Source organism: Cyanistes caeruleus, chromosome 12 (genome assembly GCF_971803275.1).
Source record: "Cyanistes caeruleus chromosome 12, bCyaCae1.hap1.1, whole genome shotgun sequence".
Taxonomy (NCBI): domain Eukaryota; kingdom Metazoa; phylum Chordata; class Aves; order Passeriformes; family Paridae; genus Cyanistes; species Cyanistes caeruleus.
Window position 1 is genome coordinate 6,035,802 of NC_141712.1, and position 18,620 is coordinate 6,054,421.

The 18,620-nt window shown below is 43.6% G+C and overlaps 1 protein-coding gene across 1 annotated transcript in view; it reads left to right on the forward strand.

Moving 5' to 3' along the window:
• The first annotated feature begins 2,843 nt into the window (after positions 1 to 2,843).
• The window catches only part of VAT1L (vesicle amine transport 1 like), a 55,601-nt gene continuing 39,824 nt past the window's right edge, over positions 2,844 to 18,620 (forward strand). Inside the window, exons 1-3 of the mRNA XM_086848138.1 lie at positions 2,844 to 3,139; positions 9,527 to 9,656; positions 13,339 to 13,554. Of these exons, the coding sequence (XP_086704264.1) occupies positions 2,910 to 3,139; positions 9,527 to 9,656; positions 13,339 to 13,554 (576 nt within the window). The 5' untranslated portion in view covers positions 2,844 to 2,909. The remainder of the gene's footprint in view (positions 3,140 to 9,526; positions 9,657 to 13,338; positions 13,555 to 18,620) is intronic.

Consider the following 18,620-nt stretch of genomic DNA (forward strand, 5'->3'; position numbering starts at 1 on the left):
AGGTACAGATGGTGATGAAAGAACTCTTAATTCCAATTTGCTCAGGTTCTCACAGCATGTTCATTAATATTGTCACTGCTTATCTATATTCATCAAATCGAGTGTAAAAGTGTTTTCACTTTTACAGGTCCAGTCCACTGGCTGCTGAAGTCAGTAGAAAGCCATCACTGGAATGCTTTCAGTGAAGCCTTAAGTGATATGAATGGCCATCCTGCAGCCTGTTTCTAGAGTGGTTAAATTTACAGTCAACTGTCAGAATAAATCCTGCTTTTACATCAGTGTACGCTTCTGTGTTGCATCATCAGATATTCTTAAAGAAGTGATCAGGAATTAAATCAAACTAATGGAATCATGATTATGCACAAATATCCGCTGCATGTTATTTTGGTTGACACAACAGACCCGTGCAATTACTGGTTCTACCATACATCATGTTTCTAAAAAATGGCCATCCTTCAACATTTTGACTTGCAAACAGTACACAGTTAAAGTATTTAGGATAAATTACTTTTGGTTCAGGACCAAAGGGAAATAGAGATAGCTTTAAATCAATATAGAGAGGCTTAATCAGAGGACTCACAAACCATTGCAAAACAAATGCAGTTTGAAGGCCCAGATTCACTTCTTTGGCTGTTGCAGTGCTGGAGGGATGCGAGTGAGCTGTCCCCCAGTCTCTTCATCATTCTGGATGTCACTTAGTTGCCATATGTTATCTGCTTTACTTTCCCCAGTCACTCTACACTTCACCATTCATTTAAGTAAGAACTGTAGCAAGATGCCAGCAGAGTGAATCATTTGGAGACAAGTGCATGCTATTCTTTATTCAGCTGCTGCACGCCTGGACATGCATTCAAATGGCCAGATCTAATGTGACAGAACCTTGTATTCCCCATTACAGCACTGAATTAGCCAAGAGCGGGGAACAGGGAGGGGATATACATGGTATTACCAGGGGAACAAGGGAGGAAAAAAAGGTTCCTGATCTTTAAAACAGTTAGATGTCTCCACACACTGATACTTGGAATGAAATGAATGGTATCACTTTAATATGTCACACATAAAATCCTTCATTGGTGTTAATGAGCTGGTTCTGAGTTTTGTCAAAACGTATCTTAAGGACAACTTAAGTGGTGTTTGAGGCATCAGACTCCGCTTTTGATAAAATCTGCTTGAACTTCTTGAGGTAATGAACCTAGTGAAGCTTCCCTGAGGCTAGCCCTATTTCTCCTTGCTCCTAACATGTATTTATTTACCGCTTCACTTATGGCAGGCTTAGATGACAAATTCTCAGAAATGGCCTTTAAAAAATACTTTGTCTAAAAGTTTTCACAGACTAGAGAGAAAAAATAACCCAAATTGCTAAGGAATAGGTAAATCCTCTCCAATCCTCCACTATCTTGCTTTGTTACTGTTAATGAAAATGTTTTTACCCAATTACTTGTTATAGCTAAGATATTTCCAGAGTTTTTGGCTTCCTTCAAAAACTTGAACACTGAATACATGACCCAGGATGAAATAAATGCACATTGTGAAATCAAGGAGTATGATGAACTCAGACCCTTCAACTCCACAGCCTAAAGAGAGGGTGGTCATAATCCCCAACAGATGACAGAGAGGTCCTGAAGCTTCTTAAAAGTTCAGTTGCTGCAGGCAGGGGTGGTTTGATGGAAGAACCCACAGGAGGTCTGCAGGACCACTTGCCATATACACAGCATGCTGCAGTGAATTTTGGAACTCCATAAATACATGCACCATTTTAGGCTGATTTACTTGAACTGTGGGGCCATCCACAAATTGGTGTAGGGATCTAATACTAATAACAGATGCTCCATCAATGTCCATGGAACCATAACTAGTGATCACCCAAAATCCACGCTGAGCTGCCCCAGGGGAGGCTGCAGGGACTGATCCTCATTAACACAGAGCTAAGTGGCTGATGCCTGAGCCTCCTTAGTGACCCAAACCCGGACAGTCCCAGGGAGCTCTGGTGGGTGGGTGCCTTGCAGTATACCCTGTGCTCATATTAAAGGATTTAGCTCCCCATAGGAACCAGCAAAGACCAGCATTAATCACCAGGTAAAATCTGTTGTGTAAAGGCTTAAAAGGGCTCTGCAGCAGTCTCAAGCTTGTGTTTCTTGCTACAAAGGTGAGTGTCAGTCGTGAGGCAGCTCCTCTGAACTAAGAGTGCTCACTCAGCTGGCCCCTGAAAGAGCTTTGGGACAAGGAACAGGGAGGCTGTGACTGCACTCCTGGTGAGGGTCAACACCCGGGCATCTCGAGTGGAGATTTAATCCACGGTGCCATGAGCTCTGGGGCACAGAGGGTGGCTGGTCCAATCAAACAGCCAGGCCTCACACTCAGCTCAGTGGCCACAGGGCTCTGCACTGGCCTAAGGTGACAGTGGGGCTGTTCAGCCTGGAGAAGAGACTCAGGGGTGACCTTATCCCTCTCTACAATTACCTGGAAAGGAGGGTGGAGCCAGGTGTGGACGGGGCTCTTCTCCCAGGTAACAAGTGACAGGACTTACTAAAGCTGCACCAGGGGAAGTTGAGGTTGGACATTGGGAAGAACTTCTTCACAGAAAGATGATGAGACATTGGAATGGACTGACCGGGGAGGTAGTGGAGTCCCCACCGCTGGAGGTGTTTAAGGACCGGACGTGTCTCTCGGTGCCATGGTCTGGGTGACAGGGCAGGGATGGGTCAGAAGGGCGGACTGTGTGATCTCAGAGGTCGTTTCAGCCGGCCGGGGTGTGCGGTTCGGCGGCGGGGCTGCGCGGGGGCGGCGCGGGCGGAGGGCGCTGCGCAGCCGGTGCAGTGCGGCGGGCGGGCCCCGGCGGCTCCGCGGCCATTCCGCACGGCGGCACCGGCCTCGCACGGCGGCACCGCGGGAGCCGCCGCAGCCCCGCCATGGCCAAGGAGGGAGCGCAGCGAGCCGAGGAGACGGAGCAGATGATCGAGAAGGAGGGCGGCAGGGATGCGGCCGAAGGCGGCGCGGGCGGCAGTCTGCGCGCCGGGGACGCCAAGGAGATGCGAGCCGTGGTGCTGTCCGCCTTCGGGGGGCTCAACAAGCTCCGCGTGTCCAAGAAAGCCATGCCGGAGCCGCAGGAGGGCGAGCTGAAGATCCGCGTCAAAGCCTGGTCCAGTATCACCCCTCGCCCTGCGGTTCCCCGGGGCGGCGGGCGGGTGCGGGACCCCGGGGCCGGGCGGGGTGCGGGGTCCCTCGGCAGGGCATCCCTGCTGTGCTCGGAGCGTGCCGTACGAGCCCCGCAGCCCCGGCTCCGGAGCCCGCTCCTCTCACCTGTGGCTTCCCCGCGGGGCAGCCCCGCTGCCGGCAGCCGCCGCCGCCCCGTCCCTTCCCCGCGGCGCCGGGACCCGGCTCGGAGCTCAGCCCCGGGACCCGGCTCGGAGCTCGGCCCCGGGACCCGGCTCGGAGCTCAGCCCCGGGACCCGGCTCGGCGCTCGGCTCCGGGCTCCCCGGGCTCGGCGCTCGGCCCCGGGACCCGGCTCGGAGCTCAGCCCCGGGACCCGGGCTCGGCGCTCGGCTCCGGGACCCGGCTCGGCGTTCGGCCCCGGGCTCCCCGGGCTCGGCGCTCGGCTCCGGGACCCGGCTCGGCGCTCGGCTCCGGGCTCCCCGGGCTCGGCGCTCGGCTCCGGGCTCCCCGGGCTCCCCGGGCTCGGCGCTCGGCTCCGGGCTCCCCGGGCCAGGGCGCACAGCCGGCTCCGTCTGCGCTCGGCGAGGATGCGAAGGGAAGGAAATTGTCAGTGGTATTTCACGCTACTAGCTAGGGGAAAAGAGAGGGGAAAGCCTGGCCAAGTGAGTTCAGGGTTTGGATTTCTGTGATAAATGTGGATGCCAGATTGTGCGTATTGCTCAGCACCTGTCTCTTTCCCTTCTGACACTGGCTGTTGTTTTTCTCCTGGGAATCACTTACTTAAGTCAGCATCATTTTCATCCGAGCTGCTGTGGCAGCGTGGCCAGAGCTCAGGATAGCTTCCCAGTGTTAGTCCCTGTGTCCAGGAGACAAGTGGCTATGGTCTGGCAGCATCCTGAAACGAGCTTTCCTAGATGGCATTTCTTTTTTTTAAATTGTTATTCCCAGACAATCGGAGCAGACTGTTCTTCCTAGATTGCCAGATCTTAGTGCACATGTTCCTTCATGAAAATAGGGTTGATTTTTTTGAGTGACAGAAACCACACATTAGGATCTTACTACACAGCTTGATGTTTTCCAAAGACTGAATTAATTTTGCCTAGGCAAGGATTTATCTTCTGTTGTCCTTTTCTGCTCTGTGAAAACATGGTGCTTCTGGAAGATAAATTCCAAGGTGAAGGCCAAGCTGTTTACTTAGAAGTAACTTGTGTTAAAAATGTTACTGGAATGGGGGAATGAGCTTGTTTTGAATCATGCATCAGTGGATCTGCTTCAGTTTTGGAATATCCTGGTACGTTAATGTAGCTGAGTCTCTTGACCCGTTCAGATGCTGTGCTTTCCATCCTGTTCTTAATGGGGCTCATAAAGTTTGTGACCCATATGAGTATTCCCCCTACCGAGCTGTTGCCTATGAAAAATAGTGATATTCATCAATGTGCATGAGTACTAATAAATAATGGGCTAGGATTTTTTTTGCATTCACATTTGGTATTGGGTTTTTTTTCTATTAGTCACAATGGGAAATGCAAGGAATTCTGTGCTGACCGAATAGAACTAATGGCAGCATCATAGCTGTTGGGCAGCTCATTTTGCTATCAAGCAGGGCTGTATTTTCATTCAGTCTGTCTTGTTTCCTGAGGGACTTTTTTTCCCAGCCATTGGGTTAACAAAAGTTAACTTGCAAAACTAAAAATGTTATTAGCATATGAATGTATTCCTCTAACTGTGTCCAGGGTTTACAGCATTTTCCAGTACCTGTATGAGTTCCACTTTCATGAAACCAATAGCTGGGTATGTATGACAAATAGCAAGCTACCTGCACAAGAACATTTAGCTGTAAAACAGAATTGTGCAGCCACAGCTGCAGCTGCTCTCCAGGGCTGCAGTGTCAGTAGAGCTGTGTGAGTTGCACGTGTGCTGTTTGACATCAGCAGACCTGCTCAGCTGCTCCACAGGTAACTGCACCATGCCTGGTGTGTTTTGGGAGCTTCCCTGCCTGCCAGGGAGCCTGCAGGCTGGATAGCATCTGCTTGTCATTCCTGACTGGAAAATTGCTGTAGGGCTGAAATGTCACCAGGTCACCAAAGTGTGCTTCCAGGCAAGGCAAAATCAATTTGCTGATCCTCTTGACCCAAGCCTGTAAGTGCAGAGGATTGATTGGGATGATGATGGACTTGGGAGACCGAGTGAGAAGGGGGTTGACTTTGCCCAGGGCAGCATGTACATGTTGAACACACCCAAGATGAGTTGCTCCAGTCACCAATGCTTCTTACAAATCATGTTTTCTGTTGCATCAGTTTTGTAGATGACCACCACTAGAGACTATTATTATTATACTATTATTATTATTATTACTATTATTGTATATTATTATCTATTATTGTTATTGTTGTTATTGTTATTACTAGATTCAACAAATTGATGGAGAGAAAGAAGCTTTCTTTTAAGAAGGACATGCACATGCTTGATAAATAGTATACACCAGTAGAAGAGCAAGTTCTGTGTGGTCTCTGAATTCCCTGTGGTTAAAACCAATTGAATCATATGTCTAGAACCATTAAGTTGTATGTATACACTTTGTAGTATGGTACTAGAAATGGAGGAGATGGAGGATATATTGCTATTAGCACTAAGCCAGATGAATAATTCTTTTGAAGGTCTGGAATATCAGCGATACAATTGAAAATGTGTCAGCTGAGATGAGTCATGTGTTAGCCTCATTCAGTGACTAAGAAATGGAACAGCCATCGATGTCCAAGCTGAGTCACAGCTTCTGCATATCTCCTGAAATAATTTTTGATTGATAATGATGAAGCAATTGAAACTCCTGTATTTGTTTGCATGATAATTTGCAGGCAGCAGAACGTTGGGATACAGACTGTTGAAAAGATGAGACAAGTAGCTGGAATGAACGGAAGCCGTATTTCAGATAGGTTGTTTGAATAAGAGCTGGTGTCCTATAATTACCTCCCTCTGTTGTTCTTTTTTCTCTTATAATTATTTCTTCCTTGTGCTGCTGTACATGTGCGTCATGAGGAATGAGGCAGAAGTGACCCTTCTGACTCTGTGACTGTGAGATAACAGCACTTGAAAAAAACCGGAGCAGATAAAAGAAATCCTAAGTGTAACAGAGTAGTGGACAGAGAATTGGTGTTGCTCCTAAAGGCAGTCTTACTCATATGGTGTTGGTTTCTGCATAAAAAGCATGAGACCTAATAATTTTAAACCTTTCCTTTATATATAGATATGGTTGGTTTTGTTTGTTTGTTTTTTAAAGATTGTGTGGTTTGCTGGCTGGGGTTAAGAGGAAGGATTTTAAGAATTCAAAACTCAGGAGTCCTCTTGTTTACTCTGTGGCATTTTACTAGTTTCAGTAGTTAATTTCATTGGAGTTTTATGGTGAAATAAGAAAGACAGATCAAAAGCAGCACCTCTCCAAACCAAAGTGTCATGGAGTGGTGGACGTGATTTGGGATTTTGCAGTGGGGAGGGTATTGGGCATCCTCAAGTGTGTGGGATGGAACAAAGAGAAACAAGTTGACTGTTGCTTTCCACAGTTAAGAAGATGGGAATAAAAATGCAGCAAAACTAAATCACGAGTACAGAGAACAATATTCAAGGCCCTCAAAAGGACCTGGTATTAAGGTAGAGCATTACAAGCTGAGAAAGTCAGATTCAGATTCAAGGATAATTCCATATTTGATAAACTCTGCTTCCAGTAACGCACAGTTAATTCAGTCTGTGCAGGTCACAGAGACATCCCTGCTCTATCACAGGGGGGTTCTTGCAGAGCCCCTATGTCAATGTATTGTTCTTGGTAATTCATATCCTTCCCTATCTTCATTTGCATCCAGCTCTTGATTTAGGATTAAAAACGTGCTGTGTACTGTTTGTCTGGATTGCTTTGCATTTACACTTCTCCCTCTGCATATGCCCTTACTGAAAGTTCAGGAGTCACTTTCTCTGGCTGCACACCAGAACAGGCTATGCTGGTTTGCACTGGTACAAGAAATAAATTGTGCTTAATCTCTAAACCCACCACTCTTCATGAGCCATATTTTCTTGTGATGTTCTGTGCAGCCAAACTTTTCCTGAGTCCGCTGTTGACTGAATCCCAATGAAAGAGCTGGGTGTCTTGGGTGTACTTACAAAATTTGCCATCCATCTTCAGGGCCTCCTGGTTTTTCTAAGGAGAAAAAAAAAAATGGCTGAGTTGACCAATACACCATAATCATGCTTTCATGTCTTTGATCTACAGATCAAATTTCTCAGGTAAAATAAAACTTCTGTCCTCCCTTGAAAGTGGAGAAGAATAGGGATAAATGCATGTATGAGAGTAGCAGGGATGCCACAACATGTAAAAATACAGGAGATGAAAGTGAATGAAAAAGAAACTCTCTGTAAAGTGACTAGAAATTATTAGAAAGCCTGGTCAACACTCCATGTTTCAACTAGTAATTAAAATGATAAGAACATGTGACTTGACTATAGTTTGCCTTGTGTACTGTTTTTTCTTCCCTTATCACACCTGTTCTAGGGTGAGGTCTTGTAAGTTCACTGTAATAGAGATGAACTCTCAATATGATTTTGCTGCCTTTTATCCCCCTTTGGGTTAAAAACAGATGAAAGAGAAATGGATCTAGGACAGAACTGAACTGCCAGTATTACATCATTGAATGAGTGCCTTTTCAAAAACTGTCTGACAGTTTACTTCATGAGGAGGAATCTATTTGTGATCACTGTCATTAGCAAAGAGCAATGGCCTTTGCATATCCACCTGTCTCCTTCTTGCTAATTGTTGTGGCACCACGGGGTGTCTTCCTGCCCAGGTTCCCACATCACAGCCCTGCCTCCAGCTGCCTTTTCTTGCAGGAATGGAGGGAAAAGTTAACTTTTTGTAAAACGCTTGCAGTGTGGAAAGATGCAGGTGAAAGACCATTGCTGAAGTTAATGTACACAGACAGTGGCTGCCACCATCAGTGCTGTGGGGTTTCTGGGTTTGTGGTTTGTTTTGGAGTTTTTGTCTGTTCGCTTGTTCCTCTTCTCCAGACAATTACTGCCTTGCAGGCATTTTCCTGTTTGGAATTTCTCTTTCATTATCAACATCACAGTGGCAATGTAGGAGGTGGTCTCACCCACTGGATAAGAAGCGACCTTTCCAAAATAATTCCAAATTTGCCAACCTGACTGTGTGAAAACCCCTCCTAACCTTCCATATGGTTGATATTATAAGCTGTGGGTATGAGCATGATGAAAGTTATGGGTTCAGGTTGCTCTTAAACCCTCCACCACAATTATGAATGCTTACATTTGGTGGATTTCCTTCCCCCACCCCAGTGACCTACATCCCATGAATGCCATGCTCTCTTCGTGCTAGGGCTGTGTGTCTATTCTGTCTATTCATTTGTTGGGTCTGTTCAGTCTGTCTGTGTCTTGATTAGTATCTGACTAAGGCTGCATCTAATAAATCCTTGTGCCCATCAGTAATGTGAGGTATCCAGGCAGTTGCTGGTATCACATGTGTGAGTAGGACTGGCTGTGTGCTTGGCTAACCAGAAAAACAGGGCTCTGTTTTGGAACAATAGATTAATGCCAAAGAGTATTTCAGCTTGTTAGGAGTTTTAAATTTTTAACTATGGCATTAAGGCCAGTAATCAATATATGCACACAGTTGATAAGTGGTACCTTTTTTTTTTTTTTTTTTTTTTTTTTTGTGGCTGCCTAGGAAACCACAAAATTTTCCTTAATAAAATTGGATAGCATACAAAAGACAACACAAAAGCTCAGGCTGCAGGGAAAGACCTGTATTTTTTTCTGAGCCTGAGGATTTCACATACCTTAATAACTTTTGAAAAAATGTACAAACATGATCCAGGAAGGAACAGTTTTAAAACAAAAGCCTATCTGGTACTTAGTAAGTTCATGCCAGAGTTCAGACTCCTGCCTGAGACAAACACAAGGTGCATTCCTGGGGTCACATCAAAGGTTAGGACAGTTAGATCACGTAGCTCCTAGCCCAAAATAACTGTGATTTGTGAGGCTTAGGGTTCTCTTCTTAAATCGACCTAGCTTTACTTGCCAGCTAGTATTGCATTCATAGAAATGACAATGTTTGTACTGAATTTTGAAATGCCCAGTGTGAGCAGTCTGTCAGCTCTGGGCTGCTGGCAGCTGTGGTGTCCTGGCACGTGCACCCTCTGCCCAAGGCACAGCATCTGGGGGGTGGGAATGTCTGCTGGCTCCCTCTTACCCTGCAGAGCCCTCAGTGCTGCCCTGCAGTTTTCTGGCTGTCCCATCGCTTGGGTCAAGTTTTCCTCCTTTACTTTGATCTGTGGTAATAGTCTTGATTTTGTTTTTTCCTGTGTTTTACAGTGGTTTGAACTTTATTGATTTGATGGTGCGACAGGGGAACATTGACAACCCTCCTAAGACGCCGCTTGTTCCTGGCTTTGAATGTTCTGGAATTGTAGAAGCTCTTGGAGACAGCGTGAAAGGATTTGAGGTAATATTTTTTTAATTTTCAAAGTGAGAGTTACAATTCTCATATAAATAATCACCAGTTCCTAATCCCTTCTGCTCTGCCAGTGACAGCAGCCTTCACATCCCTGTTGAGATTTAAAAGGTCGATTTTTCCTTGCTGCTTCCCAAGCGTGAGAATGACCTCTTGAATTAGTTTCTGAATCCACCACTGCCATCTCCTTTAAATCCCTCCTGAAAAGTCACTTGTGCCATGTGCACATCCTGATGGCTAAGTAGGAACTGGAAAGCATGAGTAATGTCCTTTAATAAAATGAAATAAATTAAGTTAACTTGTTAAGTTTCTTTTTGTGGCCGTGTTTCCTGTCATCGCTGCTCTTTTCCTCAAAGCCCAGGTGCTGCTGATTCTGGTTCCAGCTTTTGATCTTGAGTTAACAGAGCCCTGTTTACAGTAAGCAGTGCTTCTTAAAACTGTGTGCATTAATGAGGTGCAGATTAAATTAGGATCCTGATTGTGGATATAGGACTGAGTCTGATTACTCAGGAAAAGCATCTATTTCACCTGACAGGTTGTGATAATTGACAAAGAGTTGATGTGTATAATAAAGCTTTCATAAGTGGTTATGGACTCTTTTGTATCTCTTATTGCATATAAGCAGCGTTTTGTCCTGCCTTATATTCCATTACTGATATTAAACATCTATATTCACTGCAAACTTGAATTTTATTGCCTAAGTAGGTTGAAAATTTTGGAAATAAATCCTGAGTTAATACATGTAAATTCTATCTTAGTTATTTGCAGAGTCAGTCATGTCAAAAGGTAATCAAATTTTCTGAAATCTTATTATATCTGGATCTTAAGAGGATACAAATATTTTTATCTAAAGACATTTTTTTTTCTCTTCTTGAACAGTTAAAATTTGTCAGTTGAGTGAAGGTAACGGCCAGTTTAGTTTCAACTATGGTTTCAGTGATGAGATTTTCTTAGGAGATTTGTCTCAGTTCCCTTTCTGCCCCATCTCTGCCTTGAAACAAGTTGTAATCTTTCAATGTTTTTTGTTATAAACAACAACTGATTTTTTTCTATTTGAAAACCTTCTCTGCTTCAGTAGTTCTGCTCTAGCACCTGTACTTCATAGCTGTGCTCCATATCAAAGAATATTCTCTGAAAGGAGTCTAGAAAGCCTCTGCTCCAGATTGGCACTCTCATTTTTAAAGTTCTTGCTATTTTTAAAGGGCATCAGAGGCTACAGCATATGGTGCTTGTTTCAATAACACTGCACCTGACTGAATATAATACTGTGTCTCTTTTTAAAGTGACACCTTTGCCCTGACTGTGGAGCACGTTTGTGCACTGGTGTACTCCCTGTGACTGAAACAAGCCATAATATTTAATTTTCTGCTTGTAACCTTCATAGCCATGGTTGTGTTTGAGTGATCTAGAAAAGGGTCCACACTGAGACTGACAGACAGCTGTGCATGGGTATGAATCCATCAGCAGGAGAACGTTTTGTTGGTTTCTTTATGGGATTCTTGCACAGATTAGGGGCACACCAGATGCTTGGTGTCTCCTCCACATAAGTTGTTGGCTCTGTCCACAGTAACGACAGAGATTGCACCCTGTATCTTCTGACCTCCTTTCCCTGGGTAGATCTCTTCCAGTTCAAGCTCTCCTAAAATAGGTCTAATGCCTATTCCTTCTCCCACTAAAAGAAAAAGCTGCTTTCTGATCATGACAGCTGTATCAGGCCTGATCTCTCTCCAGTTTGGGGGATGATTCTCAGGAAGTGAGGTCTGATCTGACTAGGCTCTGAATAGTGCCTATGGTAAAATGTAGTATTTAATGTTACCAAGAAATCCCTTGGGAATCACCAAAAGGGACTTTTCTGCATTCTTTTTAGTAGTCATTTATGATTTATGGCAAGGATATAGGGCATATTAACATCTGCACTAATTAATCCTAGCAGACTTTCTATTTTAGATGCTTTTCTAAGAGCAAAAGGGAACCACAGAGTGATTACCAGTGAGGCATTGTTAATTTGAATGTTTTTCAAAAGGAGGAGGCATTTCAGTGAAATTGGAATGACAGCTCTGTTTCAGCACTCTGATTCTAAAAGAGACAAACCCTTCAGAACTGTCAGCAGCACCTTAGCTTTGAGCAGACCTGCAATGTCCCAAAGCAAAAGTGATGACAAGCACTCAGGAGACCAAAATGTGCTTGTGCTGTAAACGTTTGCCTGAAGGTAAAAGTGTTGTGCTTTACTCCATACCTGTAGTTCCTAAAGCATTAGAGGGCATTGGTAGAATGTAAGAGAGTATCAGGCAGATAAGCAAAGTTATTTTACAGGGACAGCTGCTGTTAGTTTTGGTTAAAACACAAAGGCCTGGAGTTTGATACTATTCCTTTCTTATTCCACAGCTCCATCCTTTCATGGTTAAGGATGTTGTTTTTAGTGGTGTATTCTAGAAAGGGAAAGGGTCTGAGGCAAGGTAAAAGATGCCATGGGGTTGCTGGTGGCAAGCAATTACTGAGTTTGTAAGAGTTGAGCCTGTGAAGATTTTAAGACACACTGGCCAAACATTTGCTCAGTCTGGCTGTTCCTTGTAGACCCAGCAGCCCAATTTCTGCTTTAAGGTGGGTGTTTCTCTCCAAGTCTTTTGTGCCTTGTTGTTAACTCTTGTCCATCTGAGAAGAGTCAGTATCTCTGCTTTAAAAACCTGAAGCTGCAATGGAGAACATACACAAACATATGAGCCTGATGTGCCTGGACCTCTGAAAAGGTTCCTAGGAGCAGCCAACTGTACCTAATATTTACAGAGAGCCTTTTTTTCTCCACGGTGAATTACTCTTTCACTACCATAGATTTTGAGAAGAAACTGAGCAGAGAAATGTAGCATTGAAAGATAATATTTCATTGCTCCTTTAAATCCTGTCAGATCCACTTTCTAGATTTAACAGTGCCTTAAAATCCAAAGGTATATTTTTGATGTTCAAGGTGGCTTATTTGAAATTGTAGAACCAAATTCTGTCTGACACATGGCTGTGGAAATTACTATCAGAGATATATCTTGGTAGAATCAGTTAATAAGATGATAAAAATAGAAAGTGGATGCAGATAGTGTTATCTTCAGAGCTTTTACAACCCTTTCATGTACTCCATCTACCAGAGCACAAGACCTTCCCTTCTCAATCCACAGAGAGGAAAAGTAGCTCTAAATTAGTGTGAGGACTGAGAAAACGAAGTGAAAATTATCCTAGGTGTAATTTTCTTTATTCCATGCTTCTCATCAATATAATTATAATCTTTTCCCCTCATTTCTTTCTCTTTAGCAAAATTCCCGGTTATTAGTAAGAATGCTGTTTTCATTGTTTACATTTGTTATTTGGTAGCTCTGCTAGCAAAAGATGATCTGTATTAGTGATGATAGAAGACTGCTCTATCAGAGAAGAGTGGAACAAAAAAAAAAAAACAACAAAGGAAGAGGTGGCTTTAACTTCTTTTGGTTATTTTTTTTAACGTTAAAAATAGTAAAAGCCCAAAGCTGAGCAGCTTAATTACTATTTTGCCAAAGAAGTGGAGCATCATTTTCCTCACAGTGAGCCAGTGACCTGCACCTTGAACAGGAGACTTGCAGGTCTCACAGGTTGCTCTCTACAGTCTCAGCTGCAGTCAGATCCTCAATGTTGTTTTCTTCCTTGTTTGCAGATTGGAGACAGAGTCATGGCTTTTGTCAACTACAATGCCTGGGCTGAAGTAGTGTGTACCCCAGTAGAGTTTGTCTATAAGATCCCAGATGACATGAATTTTTCTGAAGCTGCTGCATTTCCCATGAACTTTGTAACTGCTTACATGATGCTCTTTGAGGTTGCTAACCTGAGAGAAGGCATGTCTGTGCTGGTTCATTCAGCAGGAGGTGGGGTGGTAAGTTGGAACTTTTCCTTTTTCCTGTCATGGAGTAACTTAAAGTGTAAAGTGTTTTCATTCCTGAAATGAGCCAGAACCTGCAGTTTGATGTGCTATTCCTATGTGTGAGGGATTGCACTGGGAGGAACTGCATCTATTTTCCAATCAAAATGCTGATGTGAATAGCTGGCAGGAGCTCTTGGTGAAATAAAAATGTTATGGCTCTAAACTCTAGAAAAAAATCTCACAAAAAAAACCCTAACTGGTTGTCAGCTGGTCAAGGATGAAGTGTTGTCCCAAATACTGCATACCTGAACTTACACATGTTGTACTTTTGTGTTAAAGAAGGGTGTAGTGAAAGGAATAAATAAGCTCCCTGTAAAAGGTATTTGTAGGTAACCATAATCCTCTTTAAAGTGAATGTCCCTCTCAGAATACTGCACATATAACATGTGTGTGTGATGCTCTCACTGTAAGATTTTCTTTTCCCCTTTGTTGTAGAGGGATTGAAAGCAGTGAAAAGTTCTCATGTGAACCCTGAGGAAAAGGTACAAATTCAAAATTGTGGCCAGTGGTGGCTGCTGCATGTTGTAGTTTGGATCATTCCTGAGGAGGCACCATGTGGCACAGGCAAAGGATGAATTTGTGGGGATACCACACAGTAAAATAAAGAGCTGGCATTTTGTGTTACCAGTTCCTTGAAGTATCTTTTAGGAAAATCTCTATCCTTTGGAGTGTATTAAAGTTTTGTGCAAAGTATTATGATATTGACTGTGGAGTTTGTTTACATTTTAAATAATACAGTCCTTCTTCATGAGACAGATTTTATGAGCTAAGACCATTAGCAGATAGCAGCCTTTGAAACTGGAATACCTTTTCTGTGTTCTTGTTATGCCTTATTTATGCTAAATTAATATTCTGTTTTCTACTGAGGTCTGGTGGGCAGCCCCAAACACGCTGTCCTTAATTCCGTGCCGTTAGCCCTTCTTTCAGGTTCTCATATAAATGAAGGCTGTAGTCAAAGGAATAAATTCATGAGTTCCCTGTACAAGGTATTTTTAGCTAACCATAATCCCACTGGCAGTAAAGGCTCGGTCCTGTTGGAATACTCGTGTAAATGAGAGGAATTTATAATCGTATTATGCTCTGGCACAGGACGGCCCAGAGCTTTATGGCTGACTATTGTTCTGTAGAGTTAAATCTCTTCGTGTGGAATTCAGGGCTGTTAAAGCAACATGAGGCCTCACATTCAGGGGAATATTCTACAGGAATCAAAGTCTCAGCTGCAGCTCTAAGGCCATTTGCCCACCTGGCACTGTACAGACCCTGTGCAGGCTGAGCATACAGAATTAGCCCCAAAGCAATCCCTGCACATACCTGTGTGTCTAGAGGAGTTGAACTCCTCCTCTTTTCTCAGATTTCTGTGTTTCTTTCTCTCGCTGACCTCACTTGCCTCTGTTGTTTCCTCCTTCTTTTCCCTGAAGGGTTGGTAATGAATGCTCTGTTAATGTCAGTTCTCACCTGTCTTCTGCTCTAGTGCCCAGCCTCTGTGCTGGGCTGTTCCTCGAAGGAGCTTCCTCTCTCATCCCAACTGTTCAATGGGCAGCTTTTGGATGGTCCTCTGCTGTGGCTGCTCAAAACCTTCTCTGAGAGAAGCTAAAGGAAGGATGGATCCTGCTTGGCTGCCAGGAGAGCAAAGAGAATTCAGATCCATCACTTGCTCAGTAGTTAAATAAACCAGAGTTTCCAAGGGAAGGACCAGACATGCAGGAAGAGCAGCCAGGCTGGCCAGAAAGGGATGGAGGGCTGTGTGGGATCTGGGGGGACAGGACTGGCCACCCTGCAAGCCAGGATGCTGGTCAGTGTCCCAGGGGAGAGGGCCTCACACAGCCTCTTGTTTCTTGTAAGGGAAGAACATGGAGAGCAAGAATTAGAAGTTTTCCCACTGCTTGATAGGTTTTCCAGGTAAAATATAATTCTGAAGACGCATGGATTTTTTTTTTTCTTTCTGCTAAGCAGAAATAAAGATTTCAGAGGGGTCTGTGTTACTCTAATAATCTGTTAAACCTTTGAAAAATCTGACTGTTTCAATCAAAGACATCATTTTCACAAAGGTCTTTGTTAATGAACAGAAAACTGGCACTGAAGCTGGTATAGAAGGAGTTATTTTTGTGCTGTTGCTTTAATAGATAGAATGCCCTTCCCCACTTTCAGTAAGTGGGAAATCTGTCCAGTTTGTTTCTAAATGTCAGAGAAATTCCAGAACACTTTAATGAGACAATAGGCTCCCTGTGGGACTAGAAGTTTCTAATTGTTCATTTCTCATTATGCAAGATCATTATTTTAGCTGCTTCAGGCAGTTTATGAAAAAGAACTTGTTGCTTCAAAAATGTTTGTGAGGTTCTTTGTTCTGGCTACTCAGTCATCTTTAGGAGGATCCTTCAGCTTTTTCAGTAAGTGGAGTCAGGGAAAATTCTCTAGGACCTTTACTCTTGTGTATTGTCTCAGTTTATTTATGTGGCCTTTTGTTGATAGATATTTTTGGTAGTGAGGTAACTATAGCAATTGTCTTCCCATCTGTGCCTGGACTGTGATTAGTAGGGAACAGTATCCTTTAATGTCTGACAGGATGCTTTAGATAAGTGTGTTTATTTATTCCAGAAGTTCCAGGGGACATCAGAAGATTAGGGAGAGAAAAAGGAAACATACTGAGACAGCTTGCCCTGAAAAAGGTCTGGCTCACCTGTCTCTGTGCTACAGACTTGAGTCATGCTCCATCTAGCAAATGAGTGCCTTCCCTGCCACCCACTCCCTGGAGAGGTCAGGGCATGGTGCCACCGTCCCTGGCCGTGGAAAGAGATGTGGCCACATGCAGTGAAGCATCTGGTGTCCCTGAACCAGGGGACAGGAGGACACCCACAAACTCTGCTTCTGACCCTTGGGATATCGTACCCTTCCCTCAGGGGAGGAAGAGCTGCTGCAATGCTTACAGGGGGGACTGAAAGGGGAGATGACTTTTAGTTTTCATAGGGCCAGCTTGTTGATTTTGATTGCCTGGAATCAAAGCTTTGGCTTTCCTCTTTTCTTCCTTAGGACAGGGGCATTTAAGAGAGAGCAACTCTCTTAAGAGAGTCTCTCACCCTGGGCAGTGAAGGAGGCTGAAGATATCTCAGGAGCCTTCTCAGAAAGCACAGAACAGGCTCACAGTTGCATTCCATGATTCCCTCAGGCTTTGAAATGAGTCCTTTTCAAATCCTGCTGCTGACTAAGATCTAACAAAGTTGCCATTTGCTCCCTTTTCAGGCCCCTGCTTGGCAGGACACTTAGAACTTCTGATTAAACTGTTAAATGAGTAGCTGGGCAGTTCAATAATTAACAAAAAATAGAATTGTCTAATACAAATAGAGTTTAAATTATTAAAGCTCCAGAAATGTTCAGGTGCTCTTCTGAACTGATTGCTAAATCAGGGAGAAAGCCAGATAATGCTAAACATCATAAATAGACACTAATGCTCAAAATAATGACTTTGCAAGAACATGTGACTTACTGTAGGACATATATTGGTCTATCTTAACTGTAAAACACTGTAATTAATGTTTGAAGTGACTGTAAGACAATGGAAGGGTAGCTCCCTTCACAAATACACACCCACATCTCTTTAAATTGAAGCAAAGTGAGGACTGAAGAAAACACCCCGAGAAGACTGAGCAGCAGTGTGCACCCTGCTGGGACCAGTCTGCTCCAAGAGGCAATTAGTCCTTTAAAACAGACTCTCTAAGTCAGGGCATTCAGTGCAAGTCACAGCACAAGCTTATGTAATATTATAAAGTTTTGCTTAAAATTATTAATGTAAACTGTTGAATTAGTATGAATACAGGACTGTTGTAGTAAAAAAAAATTGAAAAAAAATATGTTTTTCTCCTTGAGCTTCAATAAATCCAGTCCCTATTTCTGTGATGTCTACCTGGAAAATTAGTTCCTTCAGGGCTTATATTTGTGTGAGAGAACCATTATGCCCATTTGCTTATTTGTTTGTTCTTCATGTACTTCCTATTCTGAATATTTAGAGCACAAAGCTTTGGTTATTTACCAAGATTATGTAAACACCAGTCTCATCACTTAACCCCTCAGACTCCAGGCAGAATGGTAAGCCAATTCTTTAGCATTTTGATCTTGCAGATGCTAAAAATAAGCCACCTTCCATGCAGGAGCATTGATTGCTTTTCCTGAAGCTGTTGTCTGACCTTCCCAGGCTCAGCAGTGCAAGCAGAAGTGCAAGCAGAGTAAGTTACAGATGCAGTTCTCATGTTTGAATTTGAAGGGTAAATCTGACTTGGCAACAGATTTAGGCCATCCTGGCAGGATTTGTTACTGCTTGGCAGGAACCCTCTTTTTTATTGTGTCTCCCCTACATACATTGCAAATATTTGAGGATGTGTTCCCAGCTGAATCACTAGAGTGGTGATATTTTATCTGACAAAGAACTGGCATTTCTTAGTGAATCTAGTCACCTGCTATCACAGACAGCATATAGGAAACTTTTCAAGAGAATGATCTAATTTCTCCCTGAAAAAATACCTAAGTGTTTATCTATTCAGATTCTCTCCACTCTGAGAAAACTTTCCAGAATTTATTCATGGCCAGTGAATATATCTTTTTTTAATGCTGTTTTCCATTAATTCAAGTTAGCTCATCTTTCTTCTTGGGGCACTTCTTCTAGATCTTTTTGGTAGGATATATATGTTTACAGCTACAACAAGCTCAGCATGAAATCTCTCCCTGGCCTGTATTTTTCAGGCTGAAGGCAGGTTTGTTTGCTCATACCCCGTTTTTGTAAGGTTAGATATCTGTTTCCTGGGTCATCCTCAGGCAAGTCCTGCTCCAGGCAGATGTGGATGTGTCTCCTGGGCTCCAAGCTGCCTGGGAGCACAGAAGCAATAAGATGGTAGGAAAGCCAGATCCTGTTAAAATAGGTCTCACAGCATTCCTGATCCTTTTAAATATTGTATGGGTTGGCTGCTCTGTCTGCACTTAGCAGGGAGGAACACATTAAATAGCACTCCGTGCTTGAGTCAGAACTCCTT